We start from the raw sequence: 21,574 nt of genomic DNA, 5'->3' as shown, positions 1-21,574 counted from the left end.
AGTAAAAAGGAGAAGAAGTTGTACGAACACAAAGCTCGACTAAAGAAGAAGCAAAAATTTATTTACATTCACAAAATATTCACGAATCTGATTAAAAAAAGGGTGAGAAAAGTATAAAATTGGAAGATTTTGTTAGAGGAGGAAGAGAGAGATGGTATACAAATTCATTATGTGAGAAATGGAATCGTGAAGGTGAGATGAAACATGAGATCGTTAGCGAGAACAAATATAAGAGATTCAAAAAGGCATTGATGAAAGCAAGGGAAGCCAAAAATACAGAAGGTGAAAACTTAGAAGGTTTGATAGTTGGAGTTCCTACATTAAACTGATGTATGAGTTAGTGTGATAAGTCCATATTTTTGTTCTGTGTTTTACTTTTATCTTAAGTGCACTAAACTTTATTTTCACTGGCTCTTAATTTTTTGTCTCCATAGAATTTGATTGTAATCCTTTTTTTTTATGTGGATTGATTCTTAATTTTTATATCACTAAATTATTTAAAATTTACAATGCAATCACCATTTATTGCTAGCATATTTTTAATCAGCATTGATGTTGATTAGAATGAAAATTTACTAGGTTAATATTGCATTATTTATTGAAATTGTTGTGATATGTTTTTTGAAATATACAGTAATTTTAAAAATTAAATGTTTGTTAACACCGATAGAAACTTGTTGCACAGTAAAAGTATATATATATATATATATATATATAATATGCGTCAGATCAAACAAACACAAATATCAATTATATATATATATATATATATAACATGTTAAAAGAAAGAATACAATGGTAACTTTTAAATTTGAATGTTGTTATGAAACACAATTCCAAATATCGGTGCACATGAAACCACCATCGGTTGTAGGAACATCATATTCTTCATGACTTTTTACATGTTTGTTACAAAACTTTTTGCAAGCTTCTTCACAAATAGACATATCTGCTTTTTTGGATACTTTCATGCACTTATTTGAGATGCTGTGTTTGACACATTTTTTCAACATTGGTTGAAAGACAATTTTGTGCCGAAAACATCACTGTACATATAGCTACAATCATGAAAATAATGCATGATTTTTTAAAAGTTTGAATTGTCATAATGCATATTATTATGACAACTCAATCACTATATTAGAATTTCATATTTGTCCTAACTTAAATCAGAAGCGGTTTGTATTTACATGATTGGTGGTGATTTTGGATTTCTCTTATGAGTAGTGGGCTGAAAATCGTAAGGTTTTGGAGATGAGGTCAAGTTCATTGATTTACCTTCTAAGGATGATACAATTGATGTGGCTTGTCATATATAGTTGTGAAAGTGAATCGTTCTGAAGAATATGTGAGTTCTTGTGTTTTCAAATCTCTTTCACATGGTTAGTTCTCTGTTTTGCTTGAGGGCAAGCAGAGGCTAAGTAGTACGGGGGAGTTGATATATATCATGGTTTAGGGTTTAACCATTACATAAATCCTATTTTAGAGTTTTCATTATATGTTTCGAGTTATTTTTAGAATTTTTGCATGTTGTAGTACGATTTGGCCTAATTTTTGCATGTTGATGGGTGTCCAGCAACACCAAGCAAACCCGACATTTTTATCAAGTTTAAAAAAATTGCATTTTGGCCAAAAGTCTTCAATATTTGTAAGAAAGTCTCATACGTGTTTTAACATATATTAACTATTCTTAAGCCACTGGTTAACCTATATTAACTATTCTTAAGCCACTGGTTCTGTTGTAGTACATAGGGATTAAATTCACAGAGAGATAGGGAACCTAATAAATCTAATCAGATGGATTAAGCTAGGTTTGATTATGATTAAATGTAAAAGCAGGTTTGTGAGCAAGGCAGTTGATCGATTGATTTGATTAAAGTTTTGGTACTTAGATGAAAGTAGTTAGACTTAGGATTTTTATTCAGGTAATCAGGATTATAATCCTGCAAATGCCTAACAAGTTGTATGCATGATATTATAGAGCTCAACACATATAAACAAACCGATAGGCTCTCGCTTTCTAGGTTTGTCAATTGACCAGTGTAAATCGATGATTCTATAGGAATATCGATCGATACACTTGTTAAACCGTCGACCGATTATTCGATTGGAATATCGATCGACGCGTTTGGTCAAGCTTTAACGTGCGGGTTGAATGTGCTCACTAAGCTTCCTAGATCAGCTCTCGCCTTACTCTAGCAATCTTTGCTCAGTTAGGATGGATCCAGGGTGAGATGCAAGCTATCGCTTGTGTCTACAACTCCTAGGGCAAGTTCTAGGTAGCTAATCTAGAAACATGCATTAATTACAATCCTAATGATGATTATTATAACTTAGAAATCTATAGTTGGGGCTAATTCCTCATAACCTATTTAAACCCTAAACCGAATAAGAGAACTACTTAGACATGGCTAAGCAATTCATAACAACAATTAGGTATAAAAACTCCATAGATATATAGATAGATGTCAATGGAGTTCCATTCACAAATCTCTTTGGATCTTCTTTCCAATCTACTAAAAATCCTAGAAAACATTTTGCTGTGAAAATAGTAAAACAAGAAAGCACCCCCTTTTGCCTCTAACATGTTTGCAAAGCTTATATAATTAGGTTAAAACTCATTGGGGGTAATTTTGTAAATTGGTGAAGACTTAGGCTCTAGTCGACTGGGACCAAACGGTTTTTCTGCGCGCTTCGTTGTCGATCGATGTCACGATGTGACCATCGATCGATTATTCCTCTTCAATATCGACCGATGGTCGCCCGATGGTCAGCTCGGATGTTTTCTCCAAATATCTCCAAATATCTCCAAAATGCTCCAAAATCACCACTTTCTTCCAAATCACTCATGATCCTATAAATATACTAAATTGACTCTAGAATATAATTAATAGTAGTTAAAACACTTATAAACCATGGGTAAAAGTGGGTCAAATCCATGGTCTATCAATGAGCGGGACGGAGATGATCCAGCTCGCCATATGGCGAGCGGGACGGAGATGATCCAGCTCGCCATATGGCGAGCGGGTCTTGGACGGACCAGCTCGCCATACGGCGAGCGGGTCTTGGACTTTACAATTATAGTGTAAACGAGAGAAGAAAATGATCAAAATATTCTGTTATTCATCACAATTCAGTTGCAATACCAACAGCTTCTGATTTGAGTTGGCAAAGAGATTCAAGAAGGACGAGGTTCTTAATGGCAGACAGCATTCGCAAGTCCTCATTTTCAACCTTCAAAACTTCTTCTCTGTTGACTCCTTGATTAACGTTTGTGGTCAATTCTCCAATCATGTTGGTAAGTTTCTTGGTCTAGTCTCGCGAAAGCGATAGCTGGTAGCTCTGAGATTCAACTTCTTCTTCAAGGGATTCTTTTACAGTTGCAATACCAACAGCTTCTGATCTAAGTTGATGAAGAAATTCAACAAGGACGAGGTTCTCAATGGCAGACTGCATGTGCAAATGATCAACTTCCACTTTCAAGGCTTCTTCTCTGTTGACTCCTTGATCAGCTTTTGTGGTCAATTCTCCAATCATATAGACAAGGTTCTTGGTCTCATGTTGTAGCTGGTAACACTGAGATCCAAGTTCTTCCTCAAGGATGTTCTTCTCAGTTGCAATACAAACCGCTTCTGATTTAAGTTGACGAAGACATTCAACGCGGACGAGGTTCTCAATGGCAGACTGCAGGTGCATATCATCAACTTCCAACTTCAAGACTTCTTCTCTTCTGACTCCTTGATTAACCTTTGTAGTCAATTCTTCAATCATGTAGATAAGGTTTTTGGTCTCAGTCTGCCATATGGCGAGCGGGTCATGGTCGGCCCAGCTTGCCATATGGCGAGCGGGTCGTGGTCGGCCCAGCTCGCCATATGGGGAGTGGGTCTTGGACGGCGCAGCTCTCCATATGGCGAGCGGGATAATGCTGTCCCGGCTCGCCATATGGCGAGTAGGACGATGCTGTCCCGGCTTGAAGTGATTTCCTTTGGATGATTCAGACGGTTGGGAAATATTGGTCGGCCTTCTTCCCATTTCGTCGTTTATTTTCCTAAAGTCACGTTTCCGATAGTTTGGACTATCTATCTCGAAAACTTATCGTATAACTCTTTTTAAACTTGTACGAGGCTCGTAGTATTGATTTTCTACTTCTTTTTTAAAGAAGAAATATTTTTTGGGAACTTGATTGAGGGCACTGATTCTTTCGTAATGGCCCCAACAAGGATCGATCGAGGTGTTAATCCTCGAGCTCTGATACTATGTTAGAGTGTAAATGAGAGAAGAAAATGATCAAAATATTCTGTTATTCATCACAATTCAGTTACATTATGTTACAAGTAACACTAGAGTGTTAGTGAGCTTAACCGATGTACATTCACCTAACCAACATTCTAAATTGGTATAGTATAAACCGGAGTCTACTATCTTAGTAAAGGCCCTTGAGATCGATATGTATTCTTTTTAGATGAATTTTATACCTGAGATGATCAGGACATTCTCCACATCAAATACATTATATTTTCTTCTCTTCTACTACACTAGTAAATATTAAAAACCGTAAGAGCATGTCTATCTCTTACATACTGCAAAAGTATCTCAAACAAAAACAACATTGTGTTTAAATGTAATTTAATTAAATAACTGACTTTTAATTGAAAAAACATATGGAGAAACATGTGTTTTTTTGGTATTCTTATGAATTTATCGGAAGTTATCATTTGAGAACTTCATTTCACACTTTCTTCTTCTTACACTATATTCATTATTTATATAATGGGATATTCTTGTGATAACCTCCAAATGAAAATGTTTTAACAAGCTAAATCCGTGATGGTATATCTCCTAACTGATCTCCAGCTTCTCCCATCAAAGTAAAACTCATATTAACGTAAATCAGCTCCGGTGGATACCTATTGTACTAAAATTTTGTTAGTTTTCACCTATATATATCGTTTTGTCCAAGTTGCATGCAGCTTTGGAAGCGTTCATTTTTTGGATTGAGAGGAGGTCTCTTATCTCGGTGATGAAGTGATGGTGTGAAAATTTCCTGATCTTTGCGATGTTGAAGAGGTGTGGTGGTGTTGTCTGGCTACATCAGTGTTTGACTCTTATTTCTCTTCTTAGATCTTCCTCACTCTTTGCTTTTTGGTTATGTAGCTTCGACTTCTTTTTCTTTATTATAGGTTTTTGTTTCTCGTGATATGGTTCTCTTGGCATGGCTTAGTCAATGATTGATCTCTGTACTAATTGTATCTAATAAATCATATCCAGTACCGTACCAAATTTTGTAGGTCAAGATAACTGGTTTTTTTTTAATATACAAAATAAATGGGCTTTTATGTGAAGAAAAGCCCAATTTCGTAAGAGTTTTTGATAGCTCAAAGGCCCATAATTTAATAATGTTTCTTTTTTTTGGGGGGGATTCTTTGGTCACTGGAATCTTCCTTATCCACCTGTTGGTTGCAGTTAAAGATGGCCGGAGTGTGCGTCCCATGGGGCGCCGAAGCTTGCCGCCTTCTTTTCCCAATCCGCCGTGAACTTCCGGTTTCGTTCGCTCTTCCGAAGTCCTCATCCATGATCGTCAACGACAATCTCAGCGCATTACTTGAGGTCTAAAATCACCTCTCATGTACACGTGAATCTGATATTATTTTGCCTAAACGCTTTCGTCTCGGTAGATTCTCCCGAGAGATCTGCGTCACCGTCTCCTGAACGATCCCCGCAGGAACCAGCTCGTAGAGGTTGTTAACTCTTCACTTGTTCTTCTCAATCACACAATGATGATTTTGTGTATGGGTTAGGTGATAATGGACTTGGGGAGACCACCTGAAGCACGTTATCTCGGAGAACGAGGAGGCCAGTATCTTAGGAACATCGAGGTAAACCAATCTTTTCATGTGTTATTGTGTGTGTGTTTGATTCTTGTGTTCATGAAAACACTAGCTTAGGTATCCATTGAAGAGCTAGAGGATGCTCAAGAGCTGGTAGGTGAGTTTGGGGCTGATAACAGAGCTGGAATTGAAGGTACATTGCATAGAATTTCAGCCATTCGCAATAGGAAAGGCTTCATTGTTGGTCTTACTTGTCGGGTTGGGAGGGCTGTGAGTGGTAACATTGACATGCTTTATGATCTTCTTCACTACGGCAAAAGCATCTTGTTCGTTGGACGGTACTTTTCGCTTCTCTTACCACACTTGCTTTATTTCTCACTCTTTGATCGAGTTAAATCCATAGGCCTGGTGTTGGAAAGACCACTGTTTTGCGAGAGATGGCTCGTGTCTTGTCTGATGAATTCCAGAAAAGAGTGGTGGGTTTTGTTGCCTTTCCCTTTCGTAATTTGTTTCTTAGCCATGAAAGGTTCTGCCTTTAATAGTGATTTGGTTATTGGTGAAATGTGTGTTTAGGTGATAATTGATACGAGCAATGAAATTGGAGGAGATGGAGATATTCCGCACTCAGCTATTGGAGGTGCGCGTAGAATGCAAGTACCTAAGCCATCTTTGCAGCATAAAGTGATGATTGAGGCAGTAGAGAACCATATGCCTCAGGTGATCATCGTTGATGAGATCGGCACAGAAGCTGAAGCGCTTGCCTGTCGTTCCATTGCTGAAAGGGGAGTTATGTTGATTGGCACTGCTCATGGAGAGCAGCTCCAGAACATCATTAAGAACCCTACTCTTTCAGACTTGGTAAAACAATAAACTGTCTGGAATGTTGTATTGTCCTTTTTCTTTCTGGTTTTCACAAATCTTTTTTCATTGTTGGTTTGTAGATTGGTGGTATTGAGACTGTCACTCTTGGAGATGAAGAAGCGCGGGCGAGAAGGAGCCGGAAGAGCATTCTCGAGAGAAAAGCTCCCCCAACTTTTTATTTCTTGATCGAGATAAGAGAAAGAGATTATTGGATTGCACATCAAGTATAGTTCCTACTTGATCTTTTTTTTCTCATAAATCTCCGTTCTTGCATCGTAGTCACTATTCTTGTGGACGTTCAGTACCTTATTTCGCTTACTCTTGTGCAGACTGAAAAGAGTGTTGATATGTTGCTTCGAGGAAGGAACCCCATGGTTGAGGTACATAAAGATGTTCTAAGGTACTAATATGACTTGTATAGGCTAATTTACAACTTGTGGTTTTTCCATTTGCAGGTTAGGAAAAGAGATGAGGAGTTTAAAGTAGTGATAGAAAGATGGAAGTCATACGACGGACAAGGCATCTGAGTTTTCCTTTTAATCGTTATGTCCACCATCTTTGGCTTTCTTGTGAACAAAGATGTTCGCAAAGGATTGACAAACATTTGTATGAGTGACTAATACAGTATATGCGACTTGGAGATGCATATATCATTTGGAATATTAATGCATATATCATTATTTATCTTGCGTCCAGAGATTCTTGGGAGAAAAAAAAAAGATTCACAGATTCAAGACTAGTGGAGCTTTGGTAGAAGAAGATGAACCGTAACGAAAAAGAAAACATGTTGTGAATCCAAACCTACTATTGATATTTGTTTCTCAAGGTAACTTTTGCTTTTTAAACAATACATAGCTAGTTCTTCGTATAGGTAAATGAGGTATTTATACTCTAGCTAATCATATAATACATGTTGGTGTTACCACCTTTCTCTTCATCGCTTATAAGAGAAAAGTAAGTATTTAATTGCTTTATTAAAGTGAATTACAATCTCTATCTTCAAAAGGTTTAGAGATAATTCCTGAAGAAACAATTTTCCAGAACCAGGATACAATTTACAAATTGCACAAAAGTCTTTCTACAATAATATCTTCTATTTATACTCTTGTTGATTGTTGACCGTAACAAATTCCAACAACTTTTATTCTTCAACTCTACGTCGCCTCTCTATTTTTCTTCTTCACGCAACACTTCTCCATTTCTACTCTTTTTCTTCACATAACATCTTCGAGATCTATCAATATCCCCCTCCCCGAAACTGAGCTTGCCCTCAAGCTCAAAGGATAGAAAACTCTGTTCCAATTCTGATATCTTCATCCAAGTAAGCTCTTATTTTGGAAAACTCTGTCACTTCACCAGCACCTCCGATGTTTCTGTCTCATCATAGCGATAATCCAATAACTCTTCAGGACTCAACACCAACTCATCCGCTTCATTCAATGTTTCAGGTAATGGCATAAACGTGTGATCAGACCCCAACATCGGTTTAAGCTGTGAGATATGAACGACCGGATGAATTTGACAAGTAGATGGTAACTCCAACCGATAAGCAACCTCACTAACCCCTCTCCAACACTTTTAAAGGAACATAGAACTTAGCAGCCAACTTTTGACAAAAACACTTTGAGACACTCGTCTGTCTATATAGCCTTAGCTTCAAAAACACCAAAGCTCCAACATCAAACTGCAAGTCTCTCCTACTCTTGTCAGTGTTATTCTTCATAGTATCTTGAGCTCTCAGCAGATGCATTTTCATATCATCAAGCATCGCATCACGTTCACGCAACATTGATTCTAACTCAAAATTCTTTGTAGACCCCTCCTCAAACTTCAACAAAGACGGTGGTTTGCAACCATAAACCAATTCAAATTGTGTGGCCTTCAACGACGTGTGAAAAGAAGAGTTGTACCAAAACTCAGTCCAAGATAAATACTAACCCCATTGCTTCAGATAAGAAGATGTAAAACATCTCAAATATGATTTCAAATAGCGGTTAATGACTTCCGTTTGCCCATTTGTTTGAGGATGATAGGCTGTGGAGAACTTAAGCTCTGTTCCTGCTAGTTTGAAACACTCTCCAAAAACTGCTCAAGAAAATTCTCTCGATCAGAAATTATGGACAACCGAATCCCATGCAATCTGACGATCTCCTTCACAAAATTCTCAGCCACCGATCCACAACAACACAAATCACATCCGTGTCATTTGATTTTGGTAAGCCCCGATGAAGTCCATAGATAGCTCTTCCCAAATTTGCGTAGGCAACAAAATTGGTTGTAGAAGGCCACTAGGAGACAGGGTTGAAGATTTATGAGTCTGACAAACCTGACACTCAGACACGAACTTCTGCACATCCTTCTTGAGATTCGGCCAGTGAAAGAGACGCTGAATTCACTTAGTCATCTTCAGAACACCCGAATGACCGCCCAACACACTACTGTGATACTCATTTAATATCACCTCAATAAACTTTGAAGACTTCGGCAATACCAATCTATCTTTATAGAACAACTTTCTTCACAATGAATCCTGGTTTTTCACAAGAACCAACCAGCAGATTGTGTAAAGTCTGTTGTATGTGAGCATCCGCATCAATCTCTTCAAATATGTCTTGCATCTGTAGATTAGATACTTGAGTAATAGCTGTGAACAACTCCATTACTGAAAAAGATTGATCGAAGACCAGTAGAGATAAACCATCAGCAACCTTATTATCAACCCCCGCCTTGTATATTATCTCAAAGTCATATCCCAAGAGCTTAGTGAGCCACTTCTGTTAATCCATAGACACATCCCTCTGGTCCAACATAAATTTCAAGATTTTTTTATCTGTGAAAATAGTAAACTTCCTCCCCATCAAATAGTCTTTCCATTTTTGCATAGCCATCACAATTTCCATCAACTCTCTCTCGTAAACCGGTTTTAACTGCTCACGATCAGTTAAGCCCACTATGAACTTTTCTTGAAAATTTGTAATGGAAAGAACAGGGGAACTAATCATTCTTAGCTTCAAGTATTCAAACGCCTTCTTTGTTACCCCAATCAAAAGCATCCTTCTTCAACAAATCCGTTAATGGCCGTGCAACAATACCGAAAGCCTTCACAAACCTCCTATAATAGCCTGTAAGGCCTAAGAAACTTTGCAACTCCTTCACCGACTTCAGAGCAGGCCATTTTGTGATCGCAGATGTATTGGCTGGATCAGTTGCTACCCCTTCTACCGATATAAAATGGCCCATATATTCCACATTGCTTTGGCCAAAAGAGCACTTGTTCATATTGGCAAATAGTTGATGTTGAACCGAGACTTCCAAGACAGTCTGTAAATGCAAAGCGTGCTCTTCCAAACTTCTGCTGTAGACTAAGATATCATCGAAGAATACAAGCACAAAATTCTTCAACAATGGCCTGAAAAATTCATTCATCAGAGACTGAAATGTTGCTGGGGCATTCGATAAGCCGAAGGGCATTACCAAGAACTCATAGTGCCATGCATGAGTCCTAATCGCAGTCTTCTCTATATCAGCTTCTTTCATCCGTATCTTATGATAACTAGATCGCATGTCCAGTTTTGAAAAGACATGTGCACCCTGCAACTCATCCAAAAGCTGGTCTATGACTGGAATGGGAAACTTGTCCGGTATAGTAGGTTTATTAATTCCTCTATAGTCGACACAGAAATGCCATGTATTGTCCTTCTTCTTCACCAATAAGACATGACTAGCATAAGGACTTCTGCTATGACGTATTACTCCAGTCTGCAGCATCTGCTCCACCAATTTCTCCATAGCTTCCATGTGAAAATGAGGATATCTATAAGGCCTCATACAGATAGGTTTGGTACCAGGAAAGAGTTGAATGGAATGCTTAAATCCACATTTCGGTGGTAGTTGTGTTGGCTCAGCAAACACCTCATGAAATTGATCCAACACAAGATGAATGTTTCTCGGAATGATCTCAGCTATCGCATCACCCGACTCGACTGATTCACTACAGGAAATGTGGGTATTAATAGCGGTCGTTAAACGCTATTAGTTCGTTTTAATAGCATTCCCTAAAACGCTCTGACAGCGCCCGTTATCGTAGATCCGATCCTTTTGATAGCGGATCTTTCAGATGCTATAGTTAAATAAACATTGATAGCGATAGTTTCTATGCAATTGTTAAAATGAAATAAATTAATTGATTAAAAATTAATTAAAATAATTGATTAAAACTAATTAATTAAAAATGATTGATTAAATTAAATCAAAAATTAGTTTAGAGATAAAAATTTAAATTTTATTTATTAATTATAATCAGTTTACAAATAAGATCAGTTTACACATTAAACCAAAAAAACATTAAACCAAGTTTGGTTTAATTGTAACCAAAAAAAACCTAAAAAAATCTCTAACTCCGCCTCCGCCTCCACCTTTACCGGATCCTCCACCATCGACGCTTCAAACACTCTGTCAGCTATGCCATCTGCTGTCTTCTTCCATCATCCACCGTCTTCCTCCGCCTACAGAATCCGACACAGCTCCGACTCCACTCCCTCTTCGACTCCGGCAAGATATCTCCTTTGAATGGCATCCAGCCAAAGACAAGGACTTTCATTGAGAACTTGACTGGTGAAGACGGATGGATCTGAGAAGCGATGGTGGTGGTAACGCGCGGATGTACCATCGTCTTCTTCAGCCTCTCATGTGTTGAATCGACCCTACAAACAAAACAAATAAAATCAGATTCAAACTAATAGAGAGAGATATAGAGACAGATCGAGCGTCGTTGTCATGTCTTCCTCCAGCCATGGCTTGAAGAATCTGTTTTGACTGAGACAAAGATAAAGGAGATGAACGAGGAAGAGGAAAACAAGTTTTGATTTTGTTAATAGAGATTAAGAGATTGAGAGAGAATCTATGGAGAGATGAGTTTTCAGAAGAAAAAAATTAAAGGCAAAGAGATAGACAAAGAATCTATCGACGCAAAGAAAAAAAGAGAGAGATGAGTATTGTTAGATTTGTTCCGTTAGATTAAATCCAATGGTAAAGAATTGTGATCCTTGTAGTGTTATATTATTGGACAATGACAATGTTTCTTTTCTCTCTCTTTTATTTATGTTACTAGTATCACCCGCCACGAATCAATTTTACTGACTTTAATTTTTTTTGAACATGTTACTGACTTTAATTTTTTAACATGTTATAATCTTCAAATTTTCAAAATTAATTACATAAATGATTAGCAATTTAACTTAAAAATTGCTAAAACTAAAAAAGTAAAGAAGATTATTGTTTACCCAAATTCTGAATGGTCAAGCGTTCTGCAACTATATGTATTATTCCATTCGTCTTCAACCTTCGCCAGCTCAAAACATATCTATTCTTCTTCAACAATACAAAGTTTTACCCGTTAGAACTAAGACCTGTTTGTAGAAAAACTTATTTGTTGAAATGATTTTATAGTTCGGTGCACAAAAAGAGATGATTTTACAGTTTATTTAGATTAGCCTAATCAGTTTACTTGAAAAATGGGGATCGTGGCTATAATTGAGGAATATGATTTAGATATATGAAACTTTATTTTTTTTCTTCCTTTACTCGACACATGCGGTTTTATTTTTCATCTGAGCAAAGCATAATTGTATCAATAATACATTTTAATCTTGTTTTTAAAATTAATTTGAAGTATAAGCCATATGTCAAAATTTGATAAGTCATGTGACTTGTGCTTTAATATATAAACTAGTATTATGCCCGATGCTATGCATCGAGAAATATAATCAACATCAACGTGGTATTTGCTTTAGCCAAAAAATATACTTGTTCTACTAAAAACCTGAAATTAAAAATATTTTACGAAGGAAATTATAACAGCTTGCAGTTATAATTAACTAAAATTACATCTTTTAACAATGGACCTTAATCTCGTTCGGTAATTCCCACCGCAACACCTATATACCACCTTCATGTACCTCATTGGTAAAATGGCCTAGCTTTTCTTTTTCTCTATAACCATATTTAACCTAAATTATTTGCAGACAAAGCTTTAAAACACCAAAAAAGTTATGGTTAACTGAAAGAAAATGCCAAATACTCACGTTACTATTTCAAATCCAGTTAAGGTCTCGTGCTTGGAGATTCTATATACACATCCAAACCATTAACGAAAGAAACACCTATTTGTAAATAGTTGAATCTTTTTTTGTCAAAGAAAGAGAAAAGAGTAATCTATTTCAAATATAAGTTATATAATTAATATAGTCATATATACTTACTATACCTTGACAATGTTTTTGATTTCCCTTTTTTTGAAAGAACTAAAGCTCTGAACCAGGATAAAACTCGACTGGTATGTTTTAATGTGAATCATGCAAAAATAAAAAAGAGAGTATTACGTTGGGAAGAATAGAATTCTGGATCAAAACATAAATTTTCTTTTGCGAGGTTCAGAACCCAAAAGAAAAAAAACAAATCGACGAAGAAGATGAAACTGTGGAAAATGAGAGCAAATAAAAAAAACAAATTTTTGATTGAAAGTTATATATATAAGTAAGAAACAATTAGAAACGTGCCATGATTTAGGAGTTGTAGAAGATATGTTCACTTTTGAACGTGGTGATTTGAGAAAATCCAGGGATTTTCAAATTTTATAGTTTCAAAAAATTAAAAATGGAAAAGGTTTTACGGTTACAGAGTTTTTTTTGTGTTTATGATTAAACAATTGCTGAAAATCAATTTTTTTAATTAATCTTTTAAAACAAAAAAAAAAGTTAATTTAAGAAAAAAACTGTAAATGACACATGTCACTCAGAGAATTGTTGATTGACTTGTGTTTTATTGTATAAAAGATGATTTGATAGTTTATATTTGGTAAATATATATAGAAATTTAATTTATTGTTTTATTAATTTATATGTTAGACAATATAACATTTAAATATCACAGTTTTAATTTATTTTAAATATGAATTGGATTATTAAAATTTTGAGTTTAAAGGTTATGTTTTTTATGATATATGGTTTGAAATTTGTGGGTTTAGAGTTTAGATATATAAAGTATGAGGTTAAGATTTTAATTTTTTTTAAATAATATTTTTAAGTATTATATAGTAGTTAGATTTATATAAAGTTTTATTTTTACTAATTATTGATTATATTTATTTTTGTATTTAAAAATTATAGGTTAAAGGTGTGAGTTTAGAGTATATGATATAGATATGATTTAGAGTATCTGATTTATGGTATACATTTAGAGTTTTAAGATTTCTAGTTAATAGTTTAGGGTATATGATCAATTTGGGGTATATATATATATGTCTATAGTTTAGGGTTAAGTTACGGGGTTTAGGGTTTGAAGTATGATGTAAGGATTTGGATTTGGGGTTTAAGGTCTGAAGTACACCAAACTCCATATACTAGTATCTTACTAAATATATAACCCGTAAAATATTATATATATAAATATTTTATAACAAAACTCTAATTATCATTTTTATCCCTAATTTTATGAATATATATATATATATATAAATATTGTATGACCGCCGATTCCAATGGTTTCCGTTTGGTTAACTATTCTTCCGGTTTTTTATTTGATTCAAATAATATCAATAGTACATCAAAGATACAACACACAAACAACATACGCAAACCTACATTCACTCCACAATGAAACAAAGAGGTCGCACGAAAGAGAAAAAAAACACACACAAGATGAAACCTCTGAAACATACTAAATGACTCAATCTTGAACAAGTTTAGGATTTAGCCCTCTTGTCTTCCTCGTCTTCCTTACAAATAGATCCTTCGACTTGATCAAACCAGGGAGGCAACCAACGAACGTCGCAAACGGAAACAGAGCCAACTAGTCTTTTCTTCCTAAAGAAACAATGACCATCTCTGACCCAAGCTATCTTTCAAAACAGCCCCACTGAGCCATTGAGAAGACAGAGGTTTCACAACACAGAGGAAATGACAACCTGCGTGTATAGTCTCTCCTCCTGAAGTCCGGTATGTTTTGTTTCCGTCTGAAGCTGAACAGAGATTTCTGCAGCTAGTTCCACACCAGAAGGTCCTCCACCAACAATCAGAACTGATTTAGAAGATCTGATCTTCTCATATTCTGCAACCAAACAAGATCAGCAAAGTAAAGATAAAACTAGTTTCGAGTCCTAACTTTCCAACAAGCACGAGGGTTTAGATCATTTACATGTTTGGTACTGTGAGAGATTTTCTTGTCTGGTTTTGGGGAACAGGTCGTTGTGACCAGTAGCTATCACTAGAAAATCATATCCAATCACATCTTCATCTGCAGTTATTCAATCGGTCTCCGTGTTGTTGACCGCCGGAGATGTAACTACACGGCCGTTTTTCAAGTAGTTCTTGTGGTTTATCCTGTAAAGCAAACCTCTCTTTCTTCTTACGGCCCTTCATCATGAGAGACATCAAAAGTGCATCCTCAACTCTCCCATCAAATAACCTTCAAAAGGAGTAAAATCATTCCCCTACGCAACGAACACCATTAAAGCTACAACCTTTAGAACTAAATGAACAAACAAAGCCACTGAAAACATGCAGTATCCTATAAACTCAAGAAGAGAGAAAACAAAGAGCTATCAAATAGAAAAAGACAAAAAGATGACATCTTTGTTTTATTAAGAACCAAATAAACAACCTTTTGAGGATTGATCAGTGAACTTACCAGCGAATATGAAATAGGGTCGTCTCCTGTAACCAAAAACCCTTACAACATCGGTCAACAGAACCCAAAACTTTACTGAGACCTTGGCTAACGCCGTAGACGACAATTATACCGAAGAAGAAGCTCCAGTGAAGCTCTTCGATGAGCATTCTAAGCCACCGTAGAGGCCTTTTGAACATTAGCCAGCAGATTCCTCTTTGGTAACTTCGCCGCAAAACTCTGTCGTGCTCTGCTTCCTCTGACCCATAAATCATTACAAAATCGTAACCCCTTGACCCAGAACAGATAGTCAAGATAAATCGAAACTCAAACCTAAAAAACCCCAAATTGAAACGCTAAGAAAGAATTAAGAAGAGAAACTGACCGGAAAGCCATGAAGAAACTGACCGGAAAGCACTACGGAGGAGAGATGGAGATGAAGAGACGATGAGTTCGAGAGAGAGAGGTAGAGAAAGAGACTCCTGTTTACGATTTTGAGAAACAATACAAAGCCATCTCAACAAATCTAAGAAGTGTTTTGGTGCCAATTTATTTTTTTTCTAATGTTGGCCCTTGTACTTAGCAAATTAAAGTGGCTAAAACTTTTTATTTTCCGCAATAATAAAAATAGCTTTTTATATTGACAAACACTATAAAAAAAAGAAAGTGTGTGTATACAATAGCAGAATTGTTATAAATGCTATAATATAATGCTATTAATATCTACATTTTCTGTAGTGATTGTAATCTCAAAAACACGGAAACCATATCAGCAGTTATCTCTTTACATGCAATAGATTGATCACCTTGCAAAGTATACTTCATTCCCATAGACGAATACGAGAGTGTTTGATATTCCCAGTCCACTTCGCATTTACCAGTCCGCAGCCATTGAACCCCCAATATGATGTCAACACTCCCAGGTTCGAGAACAATAAAGTCACCCGATCCTGTTACCACAATTCCAGTCCCAACTTTAATCTTCATCATGGAACTGTTTTCTTGCTTCAATCGTGCGTGCATTACAGCTGTAGGTGATATGAAATTGTGCGTAGCACCACTGTCAATCATAACCAAAACCTTCGTTTTCCCAATTGAACCACACATCTTAGTCGTATTTGGTGATGATCTTCCAAAAAAAAAACGAATATAAAGACAGCCACATTACTTCTGCCACAATGTCATTCACAGCGTCAGTTGTATCATGGAATTTGTCGTCTCCAAGTTCCATGACATTGTCTGTTAACACCACCATCACATGCAGTTCTCTGTTTCAGCAAAGATGCGCCTTAGACCACTTCTCATCGTAAGTATAACAAGTGCCATTACGCTTCTTAGCTGCATACTCTGCTTCAGACAACTTGTAAGGAATAATGTTGGTGTTATTTTGTCTTTGGCCCGTCTGTTTGTCACCACGAATATTCAATTGTCATGTATCATTACCTTGAGCTCTTCCTCTCCAAGAGTTCTGATTAACAGAGGCATTCCTGAATGTGACTCCTTGACCTTGTTTCACCACTTTAGTCTCCAAAGCTTTACCAGCAATCATCTTGCAAAAATCACTATCGTCCATAGAGATCACCGCATCAATGAAATTTGGCAATCCCACAGGCTCCTTCATCTTAAAAACCTCCTGAAATTCTTTCTTAAGGAAAATATTCTCCAAATTTTCTTCAAAAACCTTCACTTGAGTTGCCAGCTCCTGGAACTCTCTCACGTACGCTGCAATGGTATCAATCTGTCTAATACCAAAAAATTTCTTCCCCAGCGTGCTATCATAAGAATCCGCAAACCTTGATAACATCCCCTTCTTGAAATCTCTCCAATAAAGAAACAGACGATGTACTTCTTCCTAGTTAAACCAGCTCAAGGCATCAGTCTCCAAACTCCGTGAAACTATCTCCACTCTTCCTTGCAACGTAATATGACCGATCCAAAAAAATCTCTCAGCTCGCAAGATCCACGAGTAAGGATGAGTACCATCAAGGACAGGCATCTCAACCTTCCTTAACAATCCTTCGCGATTGTTCATCACAGATCTCACGGACCGATAACCTAGCTAAATATCTTCCGGATTCGCTCCCAGATTCGAAGAGTTTACGTTATCGGGATTCTGTGATGTACCGGCATGATCCTGATACATCGGAGGTTTTCCATGAATCGCCGAGGTCAGTTTATCCATCGATCTCACCATGGATTGCAGAGTTGACTCCATCGAATCCAATCGCGTATCCACCGTCTCCAATTTCTTGTCTGCCGTCGTTGAGGCCTCCGATAACACCTTGTGACCTCCCGATAAGAAGTGGATTTGATCGTTGATATTGTAGACCGATGATTTGAGTTCGCCGATCTGAATCACCTTCGCCTCCCTCATCCTCTTCGGCATGTACGTTCGTCACCGCACCAATTGATAAGAGCAAATATTATTTTATTGCTTTATCAAAGTGAATTACAATCTCTAACCTCAAAAGGTCTAGAGCCAATTCCCGAAGAAACAATCTTCTATGAACAAGATACAATTTACAAATTGTACAAAAGCCCTTCTACAATTATATCTTCTATTTATACTCATAAAGTTGTTGACCGTTGATTGTAACAAACTCCAGCAGCTTTTATTCTTCAACTCCACGTCACCTCTCTATTCTTCTTCCTCACGTAGCATCTTCGAGGTCTATCAATCGCCATCAGCAAATACAATGATTATGAATTCCATCCCGACAGATCTCGTTCTCGAGATTGACTGCCAATTCAATAGGGAGGTTTCTTCGTCTGTCCAAGCTATGGGGTTCTTTAACTTTGCCATCCATCTTTTACGTTTGGCTCGTCCATGTCGAAAGACGATATGACAGACAGTGCTTCAAAGGATTCCTGGATAGAGAGTGGCACTTGCATGTTTTTTCATTCACCTAAAAAATTACGAGATGCAAAGAGTTTTTCAACATTATTGTCATCAAACATACTCCTCTAATAGAAATACAATGACAACTAAAAGAAAACACAATGCTCAGTCTCTTCTTTAGTGGTGGACCTAGGTTGCACCACTACAACTAAACGTTAAATGTTAATTGTATACCATCAGTTTGAGTAATTGAATCGTCCCACCTTTTAGACAGTAGTATTTAGGGCAAGCCATAAAATCTGGAACCCGAAATCCGAATCAAACCCGAACCAAGAAATTCGGACTGTAATATTCGAACGGATCTTGTAGGGTCATACAAACATATCTGAAACTGAAGTGTTATTAACCGAACTCGAACGGATAACCAAAAAAATCTAAAACTAATAATCAATATAAATATGTAAAACACACATATGTATTTCATATGATAGATTCAATGTTTATTTTTATATGATATTTAAAAATAAGTATTAAAACTTAAATAAATACTTTCAATATCTAATTACCTATCAATAAATATTTCATAATTTGTTCTTTGAAATAAAAACGTCAACTCTATAAAGTAATGCGCATGCATATTATTTACAAACTATGTTTGTTTGTTTTCTTGCTTGATTTAATTGTTATTTTACCAATTTGATGTGTATTAGATTATTTCTATCCAATTTAAGTGTTTTTTCTTATGCTCTACTTTAAGTTTTGTCTTTTACTTTGAATATATCCGAACCGAACTGATATAACTTGAATCCGAACGACATATGGTTAGTTTATAAGTTTTAAGATGTATGAAAAATTAGAACTGAACCCGAAGTTTTATTATCCGAACCCGACTCATACTTATAAAATATTAGAATGGGATCATGGAGGGTGAACCCGAAAACTTAATCCGAACCCGAACGCCCATGCCTAGCAGTATTACTATTATCTTTGCTGGTCAAAAAAAGTTGAACGCTTGCAAACACACTTGTATCTTTGCAAACGCAGGTGTTAATTGTATACCACCATTTTATGCTTTATGTTTTTACCACTACCACTTTCAGCCTTGTGTTTTTGTTTTTTTCTCTAAAGCCTACAATAGCTTTTATTTAAAATATCACAACTATTAAAAATAAAAGTCTCAAGCAAGCGTTCTCATAGGACATATACATTTGCTTAGTCCTAGTGTGTAAGCCTAGTTCTAATACCCAAATGGGGAATCGAAGGAACCGAAAGGTGAATCGAAGGGGGAACCGTGGAGGAAACCACTCTGGTCCCGTATAAAATCGCCAGGAGGGAAACTGCCCGGGAAACCTCCTAGAAATATACCGGAGAAACCGCCCTGGAAGCTACTCGGGAAACTCCCAGGAAAACCGCCTCTTGATTGTCTGCTCGATGATGACTGTTCTTGTTTCTTAGGTTCTTGCCTATGTCTGTTTGGTGATGAATGTCTTTTTCGTAGCTTTTTGTCTGGCTGATGATGACCATTCTTGTTTCTTAGCGTCTTGTCCGCTTCATGATGACTGTTCTTGTTTCTTAGCTTTATCATAGGCAGTCTTACACAAAAGAGACATGGATAACCCCAACGAAATCTATAAATGAGTCTCAAGTAAACCTAGTGTAGCCCTGGATAGGACTGTCTCTCAGTGTAGCCCTGGATAGGATTGTCTCTCCCTGGATCACTTGAAGGGGGCGTGGGTGGATGAAAGGTGATGGATATGGTCTTCTCCTTAGAGCTATGGGATGCTATAAAGATGTTTTTTTCTGCTCCACAGACACAGGATCACCCTGCTTAGTGTCTAGGATGGATCACAGATATAAATCCTTGCAAACAGAGAATCAAAGACTCGATCTGTATCAAGGTTTGTGGATTGATGTGGGACACAAGAGAGATGGCTCGCCTCCTGATACTCCAAGGCTTCTGATCTGGATATGACACACCAAATCAGAGAACCCAAGCTGGATATTACACACCAGCAGAATTGAGAGAAAACTCAAAACAAAGAAGATGATAAAAAATGTCGATTGCCAATTACATAAACGTGGTGCTGCTGTTTAAAAGCATAAAACATAAAACTCTAAGCCTAAACCAATGTGGTTTAGGAAAACCAAAACCAAATCCTATTGCTAATTGATTTAAAACACCAAACCGACTCCTAATGGGTTTATAAAGCCCAAAACCTCTTCCTAATGAGTTTACATAAATAATAAAACCAAATACACTTAAAATAGACCATAATGGTCGTGCATAATCATATTGGGCCAATCATAAACCAAGCTGGCTTGTCCTTCCACTTTTTGGGCCGATAAAGGCCTTTTTCGAACAACTCTTTCTTGGGCTCGATCCATCTTGTTCCAGGTCCGACCAAGCTGCTCCTTATGCTCATTTGGATGATAAAGGTCCTCATCATGTTCCAGTTCCTGCTCTGGTTCTCAATCTTCCATTTCCAACTCAATTCTCGCATATGTCGGTTTGACCAGTCCATTTCTCGATCAGACTGAATCTCCCATTCCATTTCCTGTCTAACCAGCTTCATCCTATCCATTTCCTTGTCAATCAGGGTTGTCACAGGTCGTCCATGATTGTTTAAAGTCAGTCCATGCTTTATAAAGGCCACATCAAGGCCCATAGCCTTTTCTCGGTCCAGTACCTCATGGATCAAGCCTTTTAGCTTTCCATAAAGCTCATCAGGTCGTGTCAAGATCCATTTCCTAGCTCCTTCTCTCCTTGACTTCATGTTCTTTAGTATGGAGCTGATCAGGGTCACACCATCCTCTCTCCCTTCAAAAGGATTTGTCCTCAAATCCGAGACTTGTAAGATGATAGAAACATGATCATCTCCTGGATCAAATACCCAGGACTGCAATCCTTTTCCACGCTTCAGAGAGCTCTTGGAACCTTGCTCAATCATCTCTAAGCCCCTCACGTGCCTTAGTATGTAGCAAACAAAACTTTCCTTTCCATTTAACTCATAACCAGCTGCTGCTGCAAAAGATTTTCTCCATTTACTCCATAAGCACGCCTCAACCATGGCTGTCTCAGCATGTGTTCTATGCTCTCCCGGATAGAATGAGAGCATTAGATCTCTAAAAACAAGCAGAAACCTTGCTGATTGATCTGGTGGCCGAACTAGCTCCTTGTGGCTGCCTAGGAGAATATCTATGATTTCTCTCAATACACCTTGCCCAATGCTCATTATAACTTGGTTCTCATGCTGCATAGGGTCTGGTGGTCGTGTGTAATGATCCCCATATTCATTCTCAAGCTTTGGCATCTTTTTAACCACAGCAAGTTTCTGTTTTGTTGATCTCAGCTGGTTCTGATCAGTTATGGGACTGATCAAGG

General features: G+C 37.0%; 1 protein-coding gene and 1 long non-coding RNA gene across 5 annotated transcripts; one reads left to right on the top strand and one right to left on the bottom strand.

Annotated features, from left to right (window-relative positions):
* Nucleotides 1–5,420: 5,420 nt before the first annotated feature.
* LOC106296573 (uncharacterized protein ycf45) lies at nt 5,421–7,373 on the top strand. 2 transcript variants are annotated; one of them, XM_013732733.1, is made up of 9 exons: nt 5,421–5,607; nt 5,676–5,738; nt 5,799–5,876; nt 5,946–6,166; nt 6,232–6,304; nt 6,402–6,686; nt 6,770–6,913; nt 7,019–7,069; nt 7,145–7,373. In XM_013732733.1, exons 1-9 carry the CDS (start codon nt 5,470–5,472, stop codon nt 7,214–7,216), a joined length of 1,125 nt encoding a protein of 374 aa, XP_013588187.1. In that variant the 5' UTR covers nt 5,421–5,469; the 3' UTR covers nt 7,217–7,373. The 2 variants fall into 2 exon arrangements, with proteins under 2 accessions (XP_013588187.1, XP_013588188.1); XM_013732734.1 differs by lacking the exon at nt 5,676–5,738 and having other exon boundaries at nt 5,422–5,607.
* A 6,863-nt stretch (nt 7,374–14,236) lies between these two features.
* Nucleotides 14,237–15,884, bottom strand: LOC106297007. 3 transcript variants are annotated; one of them, XR_001261362.1, is made up of 4 exons: nt 15,739–15,884; nt 15,375–15,644; nt 14,883–15,177; nt 14,237–14,795 (listed from the first exon to the last, which is right to left on the bottom strand). It is a non-coding gene; the product is annotated as an uncharacterized LOC106297007 (long non-coding RNA). The 3 variants fall into 3 exon arrangements; XR_001261361.1 differs by having other exon boundaries at nt 15,375–15,612; nt 15,739–15,882; XR_001261360.1 differs by having other exon boundaries at nt 15,375–15,879.
* Nucleotides 15,885–21,574: the final 5,690 nt, after the last annotated feature.

Source organism: Brassica oleracea, chromosome C6 (genome assembly GCF_000695525.1).
Source record: "Brassica oleracea var. oleracea cultivar TO1000 chromosome C6, BOL, whole genome shotgun sequence".
NCBI classification, from domain to species: Eukaryota; Viridiplantae; Streptophyta; class Magnoliopsida; order Brassicales; family Brassicaceae; genus Brassica; species Brassica oleracea.
This window is presented reverse-complemented; position numbering and strand designations above follow the sequence as displayed.

Coding starts and splice junctions, on each gene's coding strand:
- LOC106296573 (XM_013732733.1), top strand. CDS start 5,470: ATGGCCGGAGTGTGCGTCCCATGGGGCGCCGAAGCTTGCCGCCTTCTT. Junction 6,687..6,769: donor ACCCTACTCTTTCAGACTTG/GTAAAACAATAA, acceptor GTTGGTTTGTAG/ATTGGTGGTATTGAGACTGT. Junction 6,914..7,018: donor ATTATTGGATTGCACATCAA/GTATAGTTCCTA, acceptor ACTCTTGTGCAG/ACTGAAAAGAGTGTTGATAT.